The 22,334-nt window shown below is 43.1% G+C and overlaps 1 protein-coding gene across 7 annotated transcripts in view; it reads right to left on the bottom strand.

Annotated features, from left to right (window-relative positions):
• Nucleotides 1–22,334, bottom strand: part of LOC121531893 (myocyte-specific enhancer factor 2A-like) — a 103,341-nt gene that overhangs the window by 59,276 nt on the left and 21,731 nt on the right. For all 7 annotated transcript variants that reach the window (XM_045204957.1, XM_045204958.1, XM_045204956.1 and 4 more), the window contains one exon: nucleotides 2,011–2,206. In XM_045204957.1, coding sequence (XP_045060892.1) covers nucleotides 2,011–2,064 — 54 coding nt within the window. In that variant the 5' untranslated portion in view covers nucleotides 2,065–2,206. The remainder of the gene's footprint in view (nucleotides 1–2,010; nucleotides 2,207–22,334) is intronic.

Genomic DNA, 22,334 nt, shown 5'->3' with positions numbered 1-22,334 from the left:
CACACAGTAACTGTCAGAGACATGGGGGAGCGGGAGCAGAGCAGAAGAGAGGGGAAGGGGCACGAGGTCCCATGTTATCATCCTCAGGAGGCTGAGCAAAACCTCAATTCGCTTTCTGTGTGCATGGCATAAAAGTTGTTTCACCCACTAGAGAGTGCAAATGATATTTTGAGAGGGTGCGAATAGGATACATCCTATTGGATCGGGCTCAAAGACCACTTCTCCATACTGTAATGCAAAATATCAAACACATTGCTGTTCACAGGAACACCTACTACCTGACATAGATCTGCATATTCTGCATATGTAATGCAGTGATATGAAAGCTCTAGGGATTTCGGTTCTCCACAGATACAGTCGGCCTCAGACAGTGGTTGAGCAGACAGGACGGTGCTGTGTTGTGCTGTTTAGGGGGGTTATATTTAGCGTGAGCAGGCAAACAGAGTGAATTCCAGGGCAGGCCTCTCCTCTCTGTGGCTGGCCAGTACCAGAGCCATGGCAGTTAGTGTTGAGGGAGAGAAGGGTGCTCTGTGTCCAGCTAACTGACCCACCCTGCTAATGAGAGGGTGGTGTGGTGCAGTGGCTGCTCCTAATTACTACCAAGCAGCTGCAACCGCATGGAGCCACGCGGAGCCCAGCGAGGGGCCCTGCCCGGCCAAGGGACAAGCCCTCCAGTGTGGAGAGGCCGCAGTCGCCCCACTTCGCCCCGCTCACCCTATGCTCACTGCTCAGTGCTCTGGGTTCACTCCCACGCCAAGCAGCCTCTTCTGTAGCCTGCTATACTACTGCTGCTCCCTCATCAACTTCTCCTGCTGAAATTGCAGGGTGGCGGGGGAATCATGTCTGTAAATATGGCTGCACTGACAATTTTTTAAAATGGTTCCTGTTTATCCGGCTGGGGACTTTCTGTTCAGATTCATATTGTCACTGACAGCAGCCCAGCTTCAGTTCCATAGAACAGGTATCCTATCCAAAATATTACCCAATATAGAAATGGCCTTTCTCCTAAATTGTGGGAACCATATTTCAGTTTACAGTCAATAGATTTTGTTAACATTATTTCAGCATCTAATCTATTCTAAAAAAAAATATATATATATATATATATATATATATATATATATATATCTAGACTGTTATTGAGATGAGGTTTTACTTATTAAACTCAGTTTAAATTAAATGATTACAATACCTTGTTTACTTGTTTTCATCTATTTCATAACGAGTTTATACCTATAAAATCTATCTTTATATGGGATGTAAACATGGTCTTTGTTAAGCCACCACATCCAATAGTTTCTCAACATTTAAAGATGCATTATTCAGAAATTGCTAAAATTCTAACAGTTCGCCTAATATCAGTATTTGAGACAACACAAGCAAGTATAGTGTAGAGAATCATTGTACCATCTAAACCCCTGTGAAATATATTTCCATAACCAAAAATATTGTATTTACAGCTGTCTGAAGCTGGTGTACAAAACCGAAAGTAAAAGACGCAAAAGCTAAACTTAAGAACGGGAAGCATAGAAATAGCGCACATAGTACAGATCTACCACTTCTTAGACTTGCTTTTAATGAGAATGACAGATCTATAATTTCTACACATCTTTAAGGCATATCATTTTACTCCTAACCCCTACACTGGAGAGATATACTTTCTCTTACAGGACTGGATCATGTTCATGTATTACAAACAATAAATTATGTTATTTGGATTGAAAATACATGAGGCACCAATTCACTCCAGAGAACAGTGCTACCTCAAATAGAAATAGTTGCTATATGAAAACATACAGTCCTGTGAAGTCAGTGGGCACTTTGAGTCCCAGTCAAGAATTCACCACAGGTGGTAAGCGGTGAGAAGTCAACTCCTGTTTTCAACATACGGAACAACACTGTAGGCCTCATGTAGATAAGTGGGAGTAGTCTCCTTCCATTAGCTTGTGTGTGGAGAGAGAGAGGCGTCTTTATGCTGAGTGGAGGGCAGGGGAGAGGGGTGACACTGACCTGCCTGTTCCTCTCATCCATGATCCTGGTGATCTGTATCTTCTTCCGTCCCATCTTTGCGTTCTGTTCGGTCTCTCTGACACCTCAAGAATATCAGAAAAACTACCGAGCTCGTCTTCTTCCTTAACTCCTAGCACATTGTACAACACTCTCTTCTCTCTCTCTGGCTCTGTCCTTCTCGTGACCACACCACAATCTGCAGAGAGAGAGAGAGAGAGAGAGAGAGAGAGAGAGAGAGAGAGAGAGAGAGAGAGAGAGAGAGAGAGAGAGAGAGAGAGAGAGAGAGAGAGAGAGAGAGAGAGAGAGAGAGAGAGAGAGAGAGAGAGAGAGAGAGAGAGAGAGAGAGAGAGAGAGAGAGAGAGAGAGAGAACAGAGTTAACATAACACCCAGTGATCTCTTCTCAGGCACAACAAAGCAGCCAAGGGCTCTATGTTCCATTCCTTGACACATACAGAGAGGTTATGAGACCGACCGGAGAACATGATGGCACCTTATCTACTCATCTGCACTTCCACAGCAGCTGGAGCCACTGGCAGAACACTTCAGATTTAAAGGAGAAACCGTTTGGAAAATGCTCAACGCAATTTATAAGTTAATCTGCTCCTTAGTGTTGAATATGCCTGATTCAGAACCAATGATAAAAGGGCCTTTCAAGAGCTTTTCATACATAAGTGTGAAATGATATTTTCCATTTTATGTGAGAAATGACTGCATTGAGCTCTTACTGAAGTACAAGTTGCCATGTGGAGCTGGTGTTGACTCCCAACCAAGTAAATGTCTACTGGGTTTATCTTGCTTTAATCTTTAAACCTAACAACCAGGAACAGGATGACAGAATCACAGAGCTTTAACAAAAAAAATGTATCCTATTCTCTCTCGCTCTCTGTGTCTGTCTTTCTTTTTTTTTTTTTTTCTCATATGTTCACCAGGAGTCTGTAAAAAAGTATCCCTAAGATGCCTGTGAAGACCGAGCACAGAGCTTCACTGTTCCTCATCTGACCCAGGCTGCTGCCAGCTTTGCTCTTCAGATGATTAAGAGTACACCCAGTCAGGTTTAAATCCTCTGAGGTGGATGAGGTAGTTCCCACGTGAGGTACTCTGTAACCTGCCAACCTGGTCACTGGTTCAGACTTCAGCAAGCCCAGTGAACTTTGACCTCTGCTCTAAGAGAGATAGACTTCTCCCTGGAGGAGCATTCATCACTGACACATGGACATAATTTACAAGCAAATGGAGAAATGCCTATATTTCCCCATAGAGCAGAACCTCAGAGCGAGGTTAACATTGTAGTATTCAGCCTAGGTCCAGCAGAGATACAGTCAGCACTATAGACTACCGTGTGGTTACCAAAGACCAAGGAGCCGTGAGAGCTGACTAACATCATGGGACCAGAAATGGCCAGTTCCAGCGGCATACAGTAATTTGGGGCTTTGAGACACTGGCATTATAGTGTCTGGCTGTCTGAATCTAACCTCCACTGTTAGGTAAACTCAACATGAGATAACCTAGCCAACAACCCCAACCCACGCATGGCTGTCCACAGTAAGGAAACTAACCACGCAAAGCGCCATGAAGAATTTCCCTAAACCACATCACAACAAGCCGGTGAGCACGACAGTGTTTCCAAATACTCATACTGACACTTTTTCTACTGGTGTGTCTGTATGAGTGTGTATTTCTGTCCATCTCTCTCACTTTGAAGAGCAGTTGACTTGCTTCTCTTGACAATACTGTACAATTGTAGGCCTGCATCTGAAGACAGTGAAACACACACATTCCACCTCGTCTCTAAACTGTGAGAGGATCTGTCACAGCAGTCTAGGACCGTTCTTGTGGCATAATGCCTTGTGTCATGACATTTCTGTTACGTAAATATGAGATGACAAGCTGAGGTCCCTCAGACACCAGGTTTGCTACTGCACTCTACTTGGTACATCTACTCTTTGAAGAAAACACATAGAAATATATTTCCTTATTCTATCTGTAAATCAAATCTAAAATCAAATAAGATGTTATTTGTCACATGCGCAGAATACAACGGTGAAATGCTTACTTATAAGCCCTTAACCAACAATGCAGTTTTAAGAAAAAAAAGAAAATGCAGATCAGTTTTAGCATAATAAAAGGTGTCATAAATCTATGCATAATAACTGGTGAATGTTAAAGCATAGTTCTCAAAAGAGACACCAGATGGGAGACAGACAATCAACACCTGTACTGTTTTTATTTTATTTTTCACTGATGCATTATGTATCAGTACATCTGTAGCATGTGTCGATTACTAAACCTTTTCACATAACTGCCTACACATAAAAAAGTATAAGTAAAAAGTAAGTCAAAGTTAATCCATAACTGAACTAAAATAAATGCTTTTGGATTAACTGCTTGATGGATGTGAAGTCAACTTGTTCACAGGTATAAGAGTTATTTAGGTAGAGAGCAGAGTTCTAGTCTTGGCTGTGAGTTGTGTCCTAATCTCGTTGGGTGACAGAGCAGAGCAGGGCAGGGCAGGGGCAGCAGAGGGGATGTAGAGTTACACTAAACCCTGGTGGATTACTGCAGCACGTGGAAACTGGCCAGCACTGCAGCATGTCACCACTCACAGCCTCGGCACGGCACGCCTCTTTACAGGTGGATGTACATAACCCTCCACAAGGCTCGCTAACTAGAGCATGGTACCATGAGTCATACGACTCCTATTGTTTAGTGCTCAATGATGCTAATGGTAAACTGCAGCTAAGTAACATAACTCACGTCAATGTGCGGCAGGTAGCATAGCGGTTAAGAGTGTTGGGCCAGTAACTGAAAGGTCGCTGGTTTGAATCCCCAAGCCGACTAGGTGAAAAATCTGTCAAATGTGCCCTTGAGTAAGGCACTTAACCCTAATTACTCTGGATAAGTGCGTCTACTAAATGATTAAACTGTCACTGACTCTCCAGGTCCATACAACCATGGTATTTTTAAGGTGAGGTTAACTGAACTATCCATTTAAAGCTTTACTCTATGTTAATGATGCTTGATAGGATTATTCTGTCCATTTAACCTTGCTTGTAAGAATGAAAATGTATACATCTCACCATGTACTCTTTAGAAGACCTTGATAATGTACACATGCACCACTTTGTCTTTAATTTAAACCGGTCCAGCACTTCTTAAAGGTGCTTACCAAACATTTGCACCACAGAGATCAATGCACAGTGAATATGTCTCTATAGGAGAGACCATATTAGGCTGACATCAAAATCAATACCAGCTACATGTCCCACAGAATGTGTAGATGAAACCAAGCCTCATTTACAACCAAATGAACCAAGAGTGTAAATACAGTGGAACGTTTTGAGCATTGTTGTTTAGCTTAAAAAGTCCTCTTAGATCCTTGGAATTCATCTAATTAAGAGTGATGTCTGGCCACTTCTGAGCAGTTTTTGTGTGTCTGTGTGTGTGTGAGAGACAGGCCCAGTGAGAGGCCAGCCCAGTAGCAGCCGCTCTCTGTCTCTCAGTCCCTTCCTCCCTCTCGTGAGACAGGCCTCTGGGAGATGGGGAGGGTTGGTGACGGGGTCGGCCCTTTCACACTCAATAAAACATGCTCCACTCCCATGTAATTACTGAACACAGCACATCCGCCTCGCTCCCTCACTCCCTCTCAGTCAGTAAGCCTGAATAAGCTCTGCACGTAGTCACAAAGCTGGAGGCCTAGCGTTACTTAACCTTATATTACATCTTACACTGCTGTCCAACACAAAAGATGACATCCTACATGGTTTATTACATTAAAAGGATGAGACCAGATTATCTATTATTGACCCTGTTATTGGCCATACTACATTCAGAGCATGATATGGTTAGAATGATATATCTTAAAGCCAAGAAAAATCTATTGCTTTGAATGTTCAGCTCTTCCTTGCTTCAAAGGCTCTATACATTCAAACGTGTGTACTCTACTGTCTAAGCGAGTGTTTAATGTGAGGAAAGCCTCCCCCATTTCCCTTATTACTCTGACTGTAATGGACAGGAGCCAAAGTCCTGAGCATAGCCATGACAGTTGTGCTTCCTGTTTGTGACGAGCTCAGTTTGACTATCCTACCACAGGGCCAGGCCATGGAGTGACCAGACAAGACTCAACTTCCTGCCTCTCCACTTCCTGTTTTTCAGGACCCCTCTAAATGCCCACTGCAGGGGAGGAAGGGAAAAAAGGGAGCGAGTGTGCCTTTGGGACACCCTTCCTCTCTGATCTCCTCCACGTGTTGCCTTCCTGACTGTAACTCTGAGACTAAACAACAACATGACTCCACCTCCTGTTGAGTCTCTCTGTGTGTTTAATATGTTTACAGTACGGTGCCATTAGACAGACTGGACAGGCACATGCTGCCACACCAAGCACTCCACCACTTTCTATTCAGTTAGACGTCAGGCTTTCCTTGTTTTGGCCAGGACTGATAATGACTTGAAACATTTCCTGAGTTACATAATGATGAATCACTACTCCATCACACAAACTAATGAGCAGTAAAATACTGATTAAACAGAGTTCATACTTAACAAGAAAACAGCAGCGCAAAATGGTAGCAACATAATCCCAAAACTTGAAAGTGGAAGGAAATGGCTCAGTTCCAGTTTGTTAGGCTTTAGCGGTTTGGGGACATGGAGCAAAGTAAACCCTCGCGGTTCTGCTGCTTCGTTTCAATGAGACCCTGACATAAGTGCATTAAGAAATGAACACCCCAACTCTTTGTTCTTCCTATCATCAGGCTGTGCTGTACCTGTAAATGGGGCTGTTGGCCTGGGGGGAGTGGAGGAGAGCCAGCCTCTCTCTCTCCCGCTCCTATACTTCCCTTTGTGAGAGCACCCTTATCTCCCACTCCAGCAGGGAGAGGTAGGATTGTGGCCCCAGAACCAGCATCACTAGTGTTAATGTCTCCTGATGTTAATCTGACACATGGCTGATCCTGCAACAACCACTTTCTCCATTCCGCTCTCCCTCTTTCCATCTCTCTCTTTCTCCATTCCTCTCTCTCTCCCTCTACCTCTCCCTCCTCCCCCCTCAGTCTCTCTCTCTCTCTCACCTCTGTTTCCAAGGCAACTAATGAGATATAATTAATAAGATCTACCAAAGGGGTGTGTGAACAGAAATGAGTGAGAAAGAAGCTTTGAAAAAGAGAGAGAGCTGCTTGCCTAGTGAGCTAAAGAAACTCCTTCAAATGTGTGTGCATATTGGACTTTCTACATCCTGTTAACTTTCTTTGTAGATCATTGCTTGGGGTGACATTATCATCCTAGACAATGACTTCAAAAACATTTATAATTTTTACATAAACTCTTATCCAGAGCGACTTACAGTTAGTGAGTGCATACATTTTTCTTACTGGCCACCCGTGGGAAACGTTCCCACAACCCTGGTGTTGCAAGCGCCATGCTCTACCAGCTGAGCTACACAGAGAAGTTAAGACAATTACTACATTAGCACCATGATATTGTTATAGAGAAATCGTACACATGCAATTTCCACAAAAGATAAACATTTGGGGTAAACTGAAATATTGAGATTCTTTCAATATGATCAGTAAGTCTGAAATGAATTGCATACATTTGGATTAAATGTATGAATGTGAAATACAAGTGAAGGCTACTGTATACTCTGAAGCAGTTTGCGAGTTATTTGTGAGATAACAACAGACAATAGAAAGTATTTTCCTCCTTTATTTCATATAATACAGTAGTTATACTCAAGTATGCCTTGATATGATTTGAGTGGATCCAGCCCTACATAGGCAATTAAAGTTAGAGTACAACAAGGTTTGGACGGTGACTTACACAAACATTCCAAAGCATGTTCTGCATAGCTTGCATAGTAAATAATAATGGTTAATTGAGTATACGGGTACTGGGATATGGCAAAGCTTCTCCACTTTTATAACTTTTTTAGCACGCATCTAAATTGGACCGAAAGTTGAAGACTGAAGTTGTTGGCCTACCTTGCTCAAGTTTATCAAAATGTTTTCCATTGACATGTATGAGAGTGTGACGTGTAGGGGACAAAGATGCAGTATTCACAGACTACAGAGTGGTTGTGTTGAGGAGGCAGACCAGAGCAGGCCAGGCTGTGAGTGGTTAATCTCTCCCAATGATGACTGCTACCTCACTCCAACTCTCCACTGACCCAGCTGTAATCCCACGTTGGATCAATGCAAGTTCAAACAATCATCCATCCTGCTAGCGCCTAACTCTGACTGGGAAGATGGAGTTGCAGACAGGGACAAAGCTACTTATCACCTCCACAATTATATCATCAGGAAAACCCCACTGGATTAACTGGCTTTTCTCTTAGACCACCACATCATATAACATCCATCAATAACCTGGGAGAAATGGACAACTGCAAAAACGAATCTCTTTAGGAGAGAGGTCAATAACAGAACACACACCCTTACAGCCTTGCCAATCAAGACAGGTATATTATTGTTACTTTTGAGTGTATTCCTATTGCATGCTGAAATCAGCTGCATTGAGCAAGTTTCAAGGTATGGTAAGGTTTTGATAATAGGCTACATATCCAGAACGACAGAAAAACACGACATGAGATGCTGACACTGAAACTGAGCGCTAGCAGACAGACACCCTCCCTCTCAGTCACACAGTAATGTCAGGGGATGAGAGAACTATGCAAGGTGACTTTGACTAAATGCCTTGGGGTCCATGAGAGTAAGCCATTGACTTGACTTTATGGCATATTTTTCTCACTTATCACCATACTGAGTCCTAAAAGCTTGTATGACGAAACTAAGAGGGAATTAATACACATTTCCCTTTGGCTTGTAGGCACAGTAAGAAAAATCTGAGGCCAGTAAGACACCTGCAACAAGCAGCAGACACAGTGTACTGTAATCACTGCCAACATGTACACCTTAGCTGGCCTAGCAGACAGCCAGTTACACTGACTGCTCATGTATCTTCTACAGACATGGAACAGTGCATTGAAGTTCAGACAACAGAGCTTGATAAACGTCATAGTCCAAACAGATGTTGTAGTGCTGGAGCTGGTGTATGAGTGTGAGTATGTGAGCGCACGTGTGTTTGTATGTGAACTTAAAGGGAATAGAGAGGAAACAGGAATAAAACCTTGAGACGGAAGAGAGGAAGAGTTCCCCCCACCCCCATGCCCAGCCCCAGCTTTCTTGCCGTGTGCGGTAGCAGCAGCGTTGTAACATAATTACTGCTGGGACGCCTCTATTCCCAATGATCCATTTGCGTCAGTCAGGTTTTTGAGCAGAGCCGATGAATGGATTCTCAGTTTCTCAAGGATAAAGATATGACCCTATCCGAACTGTTGTATCCATTTCATGTGCAGAGGCTACTCTCCTTCTCAAGGTTCATCTTCTGATGCTAATTGTAGTACAACGCTTTAGCATGAAGAAAAGGATGCAAGCTTAGAGTAATTATTTTTTCTTCATTAAAAATGTCTGGTTGAGAAATGCATGATATACATTGAGAGGAATTATACTGCCGGTTATTCAGATTTGCAATGGTGAACAACCCACAAGCTAAACTATTTTAATTTGAGCATCTTGCTGTTTTTGGATGAAGCCCAAAATGTAATATTGTTCTGTCAAACTTATTACCTTGTTATGTGACAGTCACAAATCACTTCTAATCAACCAAAATGTCATATTCTACTGCCAAAATGAAACTGACTAAGTGTCTAAGTACTCACATCAAATTAGGAGTAACAGCCAAACACAGTCATTCAACATCACTGTCTCTGAGCCAAAACCTATCTCCAAAAACATTTAATCACCAACATCCCTTATGACAGTATGTCAATTTTACAAGTGAATTTCCTGACACGAATCAACGTCAGAATCTGACATTCTCTCTGGATGAGCACTTCAAGTGTCACAGCGCACCCAAGTTCTCCTTTTCTAAATCATTCTGATAGAGTCACAGATGACACAGGCCTAAAAGAAATGCACAAGCTGAACATTCCTGAAAGTTTTCTGAACATTTCTGTACACTTTCTTCATCCTTCATAATCTCAATTTTTCAGGGAATCAGGAAATGCACATTTTCCGAGTCTCCTGTAAATATACATGCACCCACACCCAAATTCATGCATCCTAAATGTTAGCATGGCAGCCCTGTGTGGATTGTGGACCTGTTGGCTGTGTGATGTGGTTGTATGTGTCCATTTGCATGGTTGTCCATCATCACAGGGACTTCTAACCAGGGAGGCATAATCACGCCAACGCAGAGGGGTGCAACATCCCCCCTACCCTCAGCCCCCAAGGCACCCTGCAAACTGTGTTAAGCGGCATGGCAGCCTTTTGATGTTCCACAGACCGCAAATCCAAAATGGTAAACAGCACAGATGAATCAAGATCGTCTTCCTGGGGGAATATGCTGTGTAATGATATTAGGGACGTCATGCATTAATGTGTCACGGCAGCACTACATTTACCCGCTCTCATCCCCACAAAATTTGCTGAATATCCAGATGAAACATTCCGATTCAGTTTAGATATGTAATTATATTTCAAATATGTTGTTTGATCAACAGCAGGCAGATTTAACTATATAAACAAATGAAACTGCTCTGAGTTTACCATGTTGTGTTACACATCATGTACACATTGTTTCTGTTGGTTGTTAGTGTGTTACTTCCTGTCCTGACCAACAGAGCACTGGTGCTTCTTTTAATGGAAAAAAACTTTTTTTGTTTTGTTTTATGGCTTAGAATAAATATTAGATTTTCTCTTTCCATTTTTATCTTGCTCTCCATCCCTCTGTTACTCTGTGTTCCATTACATAAAAGGTTTATGCAACCCAAGCAGCATGGACCATTATGACTCATGAAAACTGTGAAAGGTTCAACATTGATTTGATTTTTTAACCCCAAAAAATGATCGCAACCATATTCTTTTGATGACTCCACACATACCTACATGGATGATCGTGGAAATCCCAAAATATAACACTAATCCCTTGAGGAAAGGGTACAGAGGTTGGAAGATGATATAATGCTAAATAACAGAATTGTAATTTGAATAGACTGATCTCAATATACAGCCAATAAATCCATGTCACTTTGGCAAGGTGAAACCACTTATTTCCATTACAACGTAAGCCCTGATTTTCGACAATTAATTTTTCTGTTCACTGGTTTCAATTTGTTGTTTAGTGTTTTTGGCATGATAAAAACTCTTCGGTTTATTGTAAATGAGTGCTTGTCAACAACGACAGGGAAAAGAGGAAAGACGTACAGTAGAGATAATTTTAAACAACCACATCATATAGGCACCAGGGAGAATGTTCAGTGGATGCGAAGTTGTTTTACTTCAATACCAAGCCAAAGCTCAGAAAACAACATTCACTTTGAAATATAGATGTGCTCTTATATAAACGTTGTCTGCCTGGTGCATGACTGGTGCTTATGCAACCAGTGTTTGAATGGGGGCATATCCTTGGAAACTTTATGCTTGTACAGGACAAAAAGAACAGAAAATGTGTCATTCTAAAGTATCTTCTCTATCAATACTTGTTGTTTGTTGCTCAGAACACCAAATCTGAACCAAACATAAGAACTTTCCTCCAGCAAATCTGTCCCAAGATCAAGAATAATGTATTGTAAATTATCCAATAATGTATTTTTTATGCAACAGGCTCAACATCAAATAAACAATATTATGAATATATCCAGGCATTCCAGAAAGAATTGGCTTATTTTGCATAATGATTCAGTACCTCCATAAAGTACCAGTGCTAGAGAACATCTAGGAATGATGTATGGATGAGAATGTAAAGCTGATACAATCTTTACCACAATTTGCATGTTTTGTTTTGTACTTTGGGATTTACAAGCACAGCACTGCCTTTTGGAATTTCCTAAATGTTCTGAGTAGATATTATACTAAATGAAACCCATTCTTTTAAAAGTCAACAGGACAGACGGATCAAACACAAAATAAGGCTGTTTGACAGGTCATCATACAAACATATCCTCCCATCCATACATACATAGTGTACTACACACACACACACACACACACACACACACACACACACACACACAAACACACACACACACACACACACACACACACACACCACACACATACACACGCACACAGAAACCCACTGGCCCTGCTGCCTGCCTCTCCAGGAATCTTTCCAACCCAACTGTTTTGTGATAGTCTGTTGGCCTGACTGAGGCCCAGTTGTTGGTGACGGATGCCTCTCCCCCCATGCATGGTCTGAACACTGTTGGCAGCTTGGTCAGTGACAGGGGGGCCGAGTGGAGGGAGGGGAGTAGGAACAAACTGGGGAGCAGAGAGTGTGACACTGGCTGAGTACATCCAGAGAACAGCTGATACACCAGTGGGCTCAGTCAGTCTACTATTTCACCTGGATCAGCAGCGCACATGTGCCACACACGGCACACAGTCTGGTCCCAGGCAGAGACAGACTGGACTGGGAGAAAGAAGGAGAGAGGGAGGGCAGAGACAGCTGGCAGACTCAACAAACTCTCACACAGAGGCTTAAGAGAGCCAGGCTCTGGAGACTGAAATTAGGGTACAACTACTGCAGCCAGGACAGGAATTAAATATATATGTTTTGGATGAAGAAAGAAAAAGAGTGCCTTAATATAAAACTCTGGTTTTGCATTCCAGGTGATAACCTGTACTGTATTACTGCTCCCAGCGAGATTGTGAGACTACATGTTTTAATACAGGAGTGGTGTAATGTTTTCCCTGGTTGGATGCTGCCAGGGCTGTAAAGGCAGAGGGATGATGTCATGCCCAGCCCAGTAAAAGTGATACGTCCCTGCCCCGTCTTCCACTTCTCCTAATATGGCAGGGGTCAAGTCTCTTTCCTTACACTAGCGTAGGAGCATCGTAGGGGAAACTGATGGGGTGAAATGTTGGCTGCACCTTCTGCTTAGATTAGGCTTGGGCGGTATCCAGATTTTCATACCGTCATACTGTTCTTCTGCCATCCTGGGATTTACAGTATTACCGGCATAGCACACAAGGGGGCGTTAAAAACTCAAAGAAAGCGCATTGGCCGTCTATTACCAGAATGCTTAAAAACTTTTCACAAGTAATAGAGAATTCTCAAGGAAACTTTTAGCTGAATGCTAACAAGCGCAAACCAACAAAATCATTGCAAAGACTGGCAAATCCAGCTCATAAAGTTATACAAGTATAGCTAGTATCAATTTTCGGTGATTGTGGACATTTACAAGCGAAATTGAACAGCAGAAATTGTGCAAATGAACAAAGTTGTGATGCATGCTTGTCTGAAGGAAAAGCAGCATGTGTACACAGAGCAGAGAGGAGAAGAACGGAAAGGAGGAAAAAAATGCTAGTGGGAAGCACAGGGAAAAAATGGCAGCTGTACAGATAACTTCTCCAGAGATCTTTGACTTCTCAAACATGGTCTCCTTTCTTAGCTAACTAACAAGTAACCAAATACACAGCTGGAGAGTATAGCACATCTTAGATATCTGATGGTAAACATTTTGTAGTGAATTGCATACAAATTTAACTTCATCACCTCATGTGCACCGCACAACAGAGAGAGAGACTCACCAATAGAACGCTATGGACTCACCAGGTCCCGCTTTCTCCCGTTGTGCTCTTTACAACAAACATGTGACTGGCTAATGTTCTGGGGAACTACGGTAAGCTTCATAATTAAAAAAACGAAGAACGCGATCTGCTTTATCTCCTTGCACAAGTTGACTGCTGGTGATGATGGCGCCGGAGAGGATGGCTGCCGTTTTATGGACTCTTAACCAACCGTGCTATTTTGTGTGTTTTTTCATATTGTTTGTAACTTATTTAGTACGTAATTATGCTGCTACCGTCTCTTATGACCGAAAAGAGCTTCTGGACATCAGAACAGCGATTACTCACCTTGAACTGGACAAATCATTTTTCTTTAATGAGTCGGACGAGAGGGATTTGCTCCAGACACCCGACAGGGCCCTCATCCCCGTCATTCGCAGTAGAAAGAAAAGGAGATATCGCAGAAGGAGATCAGGGTGCTTGGTTAGGAGCCGGCGACGAGTGGCTAATCTGCCTTTTCCATCGATTCTATTGGCCAATTTACAATCGTTTGATAATAAAGTGGACGAACTACAGGCACGAATATCCTACCAACGGGACATTAAAAACGGTAATATCTTATGTTTCACCGAGTCGTGGCTGAACGAAGACATGAATAACATACAGCTGGCGGGTTATACACCGTATCGGCAGGATAGAACAGCAGCCTCTGGTAAGACAAGGGGTGGCGGTCTATGTATATTTGTAAACAAAAGCTGGTGCATGATCTCTAAGGAAGTCTCGAGGTTTTGCTCGCCTGAGGTAGAGTATCTGTCTGGTGTTCAACCTTCCCAAGTTCTCTCACGTCACCCCGCTCCTCCGCACACTCCACTGGCTTCCAGTTGAAGCTCGCATCTGCTACAAGACCATGGTGCTTGCCTACGGAGCTGTGAGGGGAACGGCACCTCCGTACCTTCAGGCTCTGATCAGTCCCTACACCCAAACGAGGGCATTGCGTTCATCCACCTCTGGCCTGCTGGCTCCCCTACCTCTGCGGAAGCATAGTTCCCGCTCAGCCCAGTCAAAACTGTTCGCTGCTCTGGCACCCCAATGGTGGAACAAGCTCCCTCACGACGCCAGGACAGCGGAGTCACTCACCACCTTCCGGAGACATTTGAAACCCCACCTCTTTAAGGAATACCTGGGATAGGATAAAGTAATCCTTCTAACCCCCCCTTACCCCAACCCACCCCCAAAAAAAATGGAAAAAAAAAATAATAATAATAATAAATTGATTACAAAAAAAAGTATTAAAAAATGATATATATTATTGACAAAAAAAAAACAAAAAAACAAAAAATAAATAAACATTGTAAAGTGGTTATCCGACTGGCTATAAGGTGAATGCACCAATTTGTAAGTCGCTCTGGATAAGAGCGTCTGCTAAATGACGTAAATGTAAATGTAAATGATAAGCTGTAGAACACACTATCTACTAAGAGAGTTTTCATATATATTCATCGTAGCTGTCTATTTACCACCACAAACCGATGCTGGCACTAAGACCGCACTCAATGAACTGTATACGGCCATAAGCAAACAGGAAAACGCTCATCCAGAGCCCTCCATTTGGCAAATCTGACCATAATTATATCCTACTGATTCCTGCTTACAAGCAAAAACTAAAGCAGGAAGCGCCAGTGACTCGGTCAATAAAAAAGTGGTCAGATGAAGCAGATGCTAAGCTACAGGACTGTTTTGCTAGCACAGACTGGAATATGTTCCGGGATTCTTCTGATGGCATTGAGGAGTACACCACATCAGTCACTGGCTTCATCAATAAGTGCATCAATGACGTCGTCCCCACATTGACTGTACTTACATACCCCAACCAGAAGCCATGGATTACGGGCAACATCCGCACTGAGCTAAAGGGTAGAGCTGCCGCTTTCAAGGAGCGGGACTCTAACCCGGAAGCGTATAAGAAATCCTGTTATGCCCTCCGACGAACCATTAAACAGGCAAAGCGTCAATACAGGACTAAGATCAAATCGTACTGCACCGGCTCCGACGCTCAGACTACAAAGGGAAGCACAGCCACGAGCTGCCCAGTGACACGAGCCTACTAGATTAGCTAAATTACTTCTATGCTCGCTTCGAGGCAAGTAACATTGAAACATGCATGAGAGGATCAGCTGTTCCGGACGACTGTGTGATCACGCTCTCAGGTCAACATTCACAAGGCTGCAGGGCCAGACAGATATACTCCGAGCATGCGCTGACCAACTGGCAAGTGTCTTCACTGACATTTTCAACCTCTCCCTGTCTGAGTCTGTAATACCAACATGTTTCAAGCAGATCACCATAGTCCCTGTGCCCAAGAACATTAAGGTAACCTGCCTAAATGACTACCGACCCGTAGCACTCACATCTGTAGCCATGAAGTGCTTTGAAAGGCTGGTCATGGCTCACATCAACACCATTATCCCAGAAACCCTAGACCCACTCCAATTTGCATACTGCCCCAACAGATCCACAGATGATGCGATCTCTATTGCGCTCCACACTGCCCTTTCACACCTGGACAAAAGGAACACCTATGTGAGAATGCTATTCATTGACTACAGCTCAGAATTCAACACCATAGTGCCCTTAAAGCTCATCACTAAGCTAAGGACCCTGGGACAAAACACCTCCCTCTGCAACTGGATCCTGGACTTCCTGACGGGCCGCCCCCAGGTGTTAAGGGTAGGTAACAACACATCCGCCACGCTGATCCTCAACACGGGGGCCCCTCAGGTGTCCGTGCTCAGTCCCCTCTTGTACTCCCTGTTCACTCATAACTGCATGGCAAGGCACAACTCCAACACCATCAGTAAGTTTGCCGATGACACAACAGTAGTAGGCCTGATCACCGACAACGACGAGACAGCCAATAGGGAGGAGGTCAGAGACCTGGCCATGTGGTGCCAGGACAACAACCTCTCCCTCAACATGATCAAGAAAAAGGAGATGATTGTGGACTACAGGAAAAAGAAGAGGACCGAGCACGCCCCATTCTCATCGACGGGGCTGTAGTGGAGCAGGCTGAGAGCTTCAAGTTCCTTGGTGTCCACATCACCAACAAGCTAACATGGTCCAAGCACACCAACACAGTCGTGAAGAGGGCATGACAGCACCAAGTCTAGGTCCAAGAGGCTTCTAAACAGCTTCTACTCCCAAGCCATAAGACTCCTGAACATCTAATCAAATGTCTACTCAGACTATTTGCATTGACCACCCCCCTCTTTTACGCTGCTGCTACTCTCTGCTTATTATCTATGCATAGTCACTTTAATAACTCTACCTACATTTACATATTACCTCAATAACCTCAACTAACCGGCACATTGACTCGGTACCGGTACCCCGTGTATATAGCCTCACTACTGCTGCTCTTTTATTATTTTATATTGTATTTTTCTTTGATTTTTTTTTGGTATTCTTTCTTAAAACTGCATTGTTGGTTAAGGGCTTGTAAGTAAGCATTTCACTGTAAGGTCTACACCTGTTGTATTCGGTGCATGTGACAAATACAATTTGATTTGATTTGATTTTGGTATTTATACTGAAGAATATCAATGCAACATGTAAAGTGTTGGTCCCATGTTTCATGAGCTGAAATAAGTGAGAATTTCTCCTTTGCCAAGATAATCCATCCACCAGAGCGGTGTGGCATATCAAGAAGCTGATTAAACAGCATGATCATTACACAGGTGCACCTTGTGCTGGGGACAATAAAAGGCCAGTTATAAGTTTTGTTATACAACACAATGCCACAGATGTCTCATGTTTTGAAGGAGCGTGCAATTGGCATGCTGACTGCAGGAATGTCCAACAGAGCTGTTGCCAGAGAACGTAATGTTCATTTCTCTACCATAAGCCGCCTCCAACGTCATTTTAGAGAATTTGGCAGTACGTCCAACCAGCCTCACAACCGAAGACCACGTGTAACCACGTCAGCCCAGGACCTCCACATCTGGCTTCTTCACCTTCGGGATCATCTGAGACCAGCCACCCGGACAGCTGATGAAACTGTGGGTTTGCACAACTGAAGAATTTCAGCACAAACTGTCAGAAACTGTCTCAGGGAAGCTCATCTGCGTGCTCGTTGTCATCACCAGAGTTTTGACCTGACTGCAGTTCAGCGTCGTAACTGACTTCAGAGTGCAAATGCTCACCTTCGATGGCCACTGGCACGCTGGAAAAGTGTGCTCTTCACAGATGAATCCCAGTTTCAAAAGTACCAGGCAGATGGCAGACATGGCATCGTGTGGATGAGCGGTTTGCTGATGTCAACGTTGTGAACAGAGTGAACAGAGTGCCCCATGGTGGTGGTGGGGTTATGGCATGGGCAGGCATAAGCTACAGAATGCACAGAGATACCGTGATGAGATCCTGAGGCCCATTGTCGTGCCATTCATCCGCCGCCATCACCTCATGTTTCAGTATGGTAATGTACGGCCCCTTGTTGCAAGGTTCTGTACACAATTCCTGGAAGCTGAACATGTCCCAGTTCTTCCATGGCCTGCATACTCACCAGACCTATCACCCATTGAGCATGTTTGGGATGCTCTGGATCGACATGTATGACAGCATGTTCCAGTTCCCACCAATGTTCAGCAACTTCGCACAGCCATCGAAGAGGAGTGGGACAACATTCCACAGGTCACAATCAACAGCCTGATCAACTCTATGCAAAGGAGAGTGTCGCGCTTCATCAGGCAAATGGTGGTCACACCAGATACTTACTGGTTTTCTGATCCACGCCCCTACCTATTTTTAAAAAGTTACCTGTGACCAACAGATGCATATCTGTATTCCTAGTCATGTGAAGTCCATAGATTAGGGCCTAATGAATTTATTTCAATTGACTGATTTCCTTATAAGAACTGTAACTCAGTAAAATCTTTAAAATTGCTGCAAGTTTTGTTTATATTTTTGTTCAGAGTACTTAACAAGTAGCTACAAATATTCAAATATATTCAAAAACTTCAAATAAATAGTTTCAACAGTAGACGGTATATGAAAACCATCCCGTGGGTATTTCCAAATACCCCGGTACACGGTATATACGGTATACCGCCCAACCCTAGCTTAGATAATTTTACAGTGTCAAAGCAAAGGTGAGTAAAGACATTCTGAAATCAAGATCAAGACCGTAAGCACAACTCTACGTGTTTTGCTGAAAACAAAACAACCTAGTGGACTTAAACCCCCTACCCGTAGTGTCTCTAATTACTAAACATGGACAGATGTAATGCATGTTCCCTGCTCAGCTTGAAAACAAAACACCGGTCATCCTGCTCAAACACTGCCCTCACAGCAGAGAGATGGTGGGACTTGAGTCCTGAGGTGGACCCGACCCGCTTTCAGACCAGAAGAGGGTGTTAGGTCACTTCCCTTCACTGGTAATAGACATGTTGTGTGCTGCAGGATAATGGAAATTACGACATCCCTCCAGCTGTCCAGGTTCAGAGGGCTTCACAGACAGGCAGAAAAACAAGGATACAGTCAGGCCCCTGGCTCTTCCTCCAGCCCACATTGCCGCTCTCGCTCCAGCTGCAGGAGGCCTGACTCTTCCCACCACCAGCTACTGTACTTATTGACTGCATGGGGTCACATTGGGGACTATGACCTCCAGATCCCCAAACACAACCCACACACCTGCAAATCTGTTTATTATTCAGGAGACCCCTGGTGGGATTCAATTCTATATTATTGTATATTATTTTTGTCTGAGCAAATACCATACTTTTCTACCAAATGCTTTGGGATATCTTACGCAACCCAGTTACCATGGCTAGTGCCTATAAGAATAGCCCACAGATTCCACCATGTGATCCTGCTGATCCTCTAACATCAAATCAAATCAAATTTTATTTGTCACATACTTTCATAAATCACAGGACTAGACTAACAGGGAAATGCTTACTTACTGGCTCTTCCCAACAATGCAGAGAGAAAGACAATAGAAAAATAATAGAAAGGTAATAACAAATAATAATAAAAGTCATAATAAATACACAATGAGTAACGATAACATGGCTATATAGATTGAGGTAAATATGTACATATAACTAGGAATAAAGTGAGTAGGCAACAGGACAGATAATAAACAGCAGCAGCTTGTGCAGAAAGGGTCAATGCAGATAGTCCGGGTAGCTATTTGGTTAACTATTTAGTAGTTTTATGGCTTGGGGGTAGAAGCTGTTCAGGGTCCTGTTGGTTCCAGACTTGGTGCATCGGTACCACTTGCCGTGCGGTAGCAGAGAGAACAGTCTATGACTTGGGTGGCTGGAGTCTTTGACAATTTGTAGGGCCTTCCTCTGACACCACCTGGTATAGAGGTCCTAGATGGCAGGGAGCTTGGCCCCAGTGATGTACTGGGCCTTACACACTACCCTCTGTAGCGCCTTGCGGTCGGATGCCAAGCAGTTGCCATACCAAGCGGTGATGCAGCCAGTCAAGATGCTCTCAATGGTGCAGCTGTAGAACTCATTATCAGATTGCCTTCTCAACAGGAGCAGCATACAGTATGTTTATCAGTGACAGTGATTAGAAACAAAACAGACACACACAAAGCAGCCCTGCCTTTGTATTGCCTGTATAACATGCTTGGCGCTCACTGTGCAAGACAGGATACTATTCAGATTGAGGGAAATGTTTTAGGCTTTATAAGCTGCTCGTCTATGCATACTGTAAATATCTAGTATTCTCGAAATTCATAAACCCTGCAAGAAAAATCAGGTCTTCCATGGGGATTCCAGCCTTTTTATGTTAAGATAAAGAGGATGCGTCTTAAATGTGATACAGGGGAGCATATTAGCGATCACAAGAAATCTTTTGATCTAGCAAATTAGATTATAATGTATTCCTTTGATACTGTATATGCTTTTTCAAAGTCTCATTGAAATTCAGTCAAAGTGCAACTCAGCAAAGTAATGTACTTCAAGGGAAAATGTATACAACAATTCTGATCTATGATACTGTAGGTATTTAAATCAAATCAAATTGTATTTGTCACATGCTTTGTAAACAACAGGTGTAGACTAACAGTGAAATGCTTACTTGCGGGTCCTTTTCCAACAATGCAGAGTTAAAGATAAAGATTTTAAAAAGTGTGTGTGTGTGTAGCGTCAGTATGCATGTGTGTGTGAGCTAGTGATGCGCGATTTGACTCATAACCCGCAGTCCCCACGGTTATATCCGCGGGGCGGGCGGGTTTAGGGTAATGAAATATTGTGTGGATGAATGGCGGGTGGGTGGCGGGCAGGTTGAATAAATAGAAAGCAATACCTTAAATTATCCATAAATGTAGCCTATCATTCTTGTGCAATTTATATCTATAGACTACATTTAAGTTTTTATTTCATTATTTTAGGCTATCTGGCATTCTAACTGTACGCACGCCAAATAGCCTACATGCCAATCGCCAAATGCTTTTTGGAACAGGCAGAAAAAGTTAATGTCGATCTATGGAGACAAAAAGGACAATGTCTGCATTTAATTCGAGAAAAGCTGCGAAATGGATAAAAAGAATGGAGGGAAAGATTTGGTGAAGTGGTAAAATAGGATGATAGCAATGCCGGCTATGTTATGTGTGATGATTGTGAGGCGCTATAGCAATTCGACAGTCACAAGACGGACTTCAAATAGGCCTATGGCACGTCAATGGAACTGTAGCCTACTGTTCAGATGGGTTAAATGGAAATTGAAATCTGGACACTGACTGTATGTTTATAACCTCTTACATAGCCTTAATGTTAATGTCATGCAGAATTACTGTAAGCATTTCTTGCAGTAAAATGATACACCAAATGTAGGCAAAATATTTACTCGGAAACAGGAGTGGAGAAATATGATTTATTTATTTCAGCATCTTGAGAGAATGTGAATGCGCAGTTATGTAACCTCTGTATAAGTTTTATCTTTATCAGCATCATAAAAGCTGATAGTAGGCTATTTCAACCACATAAAATATGCATCCAAGCCGAACTGAAATCTTATCAGAAACATTTTGTGTTGTTTTCACAGCTTTCTATTACCTTGCAAGTGTCAAACTGATGTAATTTGGAAATTTTGCAAATACAATCCCCCCCCAATCCCTAAACGTCTTTGCTCCGAAAAAGAAGCAGAGATGACAGGGAAAACTTTACCGATGTCAACCACTGAACAACAATATAAACTAAACATGCAACAATTTCAAAGATTTTACTGACTTACAGTTCATATAAGGAAATCAGTCAATTGAAATAAATAAATTAGGCCCTAATCTATAGATTTCACATGACTGGGAATCCAGAGCATCCCAAAGATGCTCAATGGGTGATAGGTCTGGTGAGTATGCAGGCCATGGAAGAACTGGGACATTTTCAGCTTCCAGGAATTGCATACAGATCCTTGTGACATGGGGCTGTGCATTATCATGCTGAAACATAAGGTGATGGCGGCAGATGAATGGCACGACAATGGTCCTCAGGATCTCTTCACGGTATATCTGTGCATTCCGCAGGTTATGCCTGCCCACACCATAACCCCACCATGGGGCACTCTGTTCACAACGTTTACATCAGCAAACCGCTCACCCACACGACACCATACAAGCTGTCTGCCATCTGCCTTTTGCCCACTGAAGTCAGTCAGGTCAAAACCCTGGTGAGAACAACAAGCATACAGATTAGCTTCCCTGAGACGGTTTCTGACTGTTTGTGCCGAAATTCTTCGGCTGTGCAAACCCATAG

This window comes from Coregonus clupeaformis, chromosome 19 (assembly GCF_020615455.1).
Source record: "Coregonus clupeaformis isolate EN_2021a chromosome 19, ASM2061545v1, whole genome shotgun sequence".
In the NCBI taxonomy this organism is placed as follows: domain Eukaryota; kingdom Metazoa; phylum Chordata; class Actinopteri; order Salmoniformes; family Salmonidae; genus Coregonus; species Coregonus clupeaformis.
The sequence above is the reverse complement of the archived record's forward strand: the minus strand, read 5'-3'. Positions and strand labels throughout refer to the sequence as shown.